At 31.5% G+C, this 702-nt stretch overlaps 1 protein-coding gene across 1 annotated transcript in view; it reads left to right on the forward strand.

Moving 5' to 3' along the window:
• LOC144238579 (testis-expressed protein 11-like) overlaps positions 1-702 on the forward strand; it is a gene marked incomplete at its 3' end in the record, with an annotated part of 13,480 nt that overhangs the window by 779 nt on the left and 11,999 nt on the right. The window contains exon 2 of the mRNA XM_077772391.1: positions 82-139. Coding sequence (XP_077628517.1) covers positions 103-139 — 37 coding nt within the window. The remainder of the gene's footprint in view (positions 1-81; positions 140-702) is intronic.

Raw genomic sequence — 702 nt, forward strand, 5'->3', positions numbered from 1 at the left:
TAGTATAGCAAGTATTTGGAAAATTGGAAAAGAAATGTATGGAGGATAAAGGACAGAATATTAAAATATTTTATTTCACAGGCCAGAGCCAGAGATTTAATAATGGGTGAAAAGGATTTTCGTCTCATGGACTTTAAAGGTATGTAGCTTTACGTGGTAATGAAGAAAGATATCACACTTTTGCCTTCTCTCAGAGCCTTTAACTGGATTTTGTTTTCGAATTTTTTCTCTTTGAAGTGTCCATAGGTCCAAATTTTCTCACTTATGTACCAGAAAAACAACGTTTAAGACACTGGAACCCTTTTATAAGCTGGTACAGGGAAACAATTCACAACTCATCACTTGTTTTCTGAGAATTTTTATGGCATGCAAAATAATACTGGTTTAATGTGAATTAGATATCAGTTGCATTGAAAGTACATTAAAAATGTTACTGTAAAATCCTGAAGTGCCTTGCCATCATTATCAGTTGAAAATAAATTATATCCTCTAGTTTTATTTATTTTTTTCTGTGTAGTTTTAAGTTTAAGTGCATTTTATTGTATCTTAATTATTTTGAAAACTGGTAATCCATGTATGGTATTTATGGGAAATCATAATGAATGAAAAGCAATTTGATTGACCGGAACACCAGATTTCTTAATTGTACGAGACATGGGAGAATTTATGGTATTTCTTTTTTCTGGGAACAGGATTATACCG

The sequence above is a fragment of the Crocuta crocuta genome, unplaced genomic scaffold (assembly GCF_008692635.1).
Source record: "Crocuta crocuta isolate KB4526 unplaced genomic scaffold, BGI_CrCroc_1.0 scaffold1270, whole genome shotgun sequence".
Classification (NCBI taxonomy): domain Eukaryota; kingdom Metazoa; phylum Chordata; class Mammalia; order Carnivora; family Hyaenidae; genus Crocuta; species Crocuta crocuta.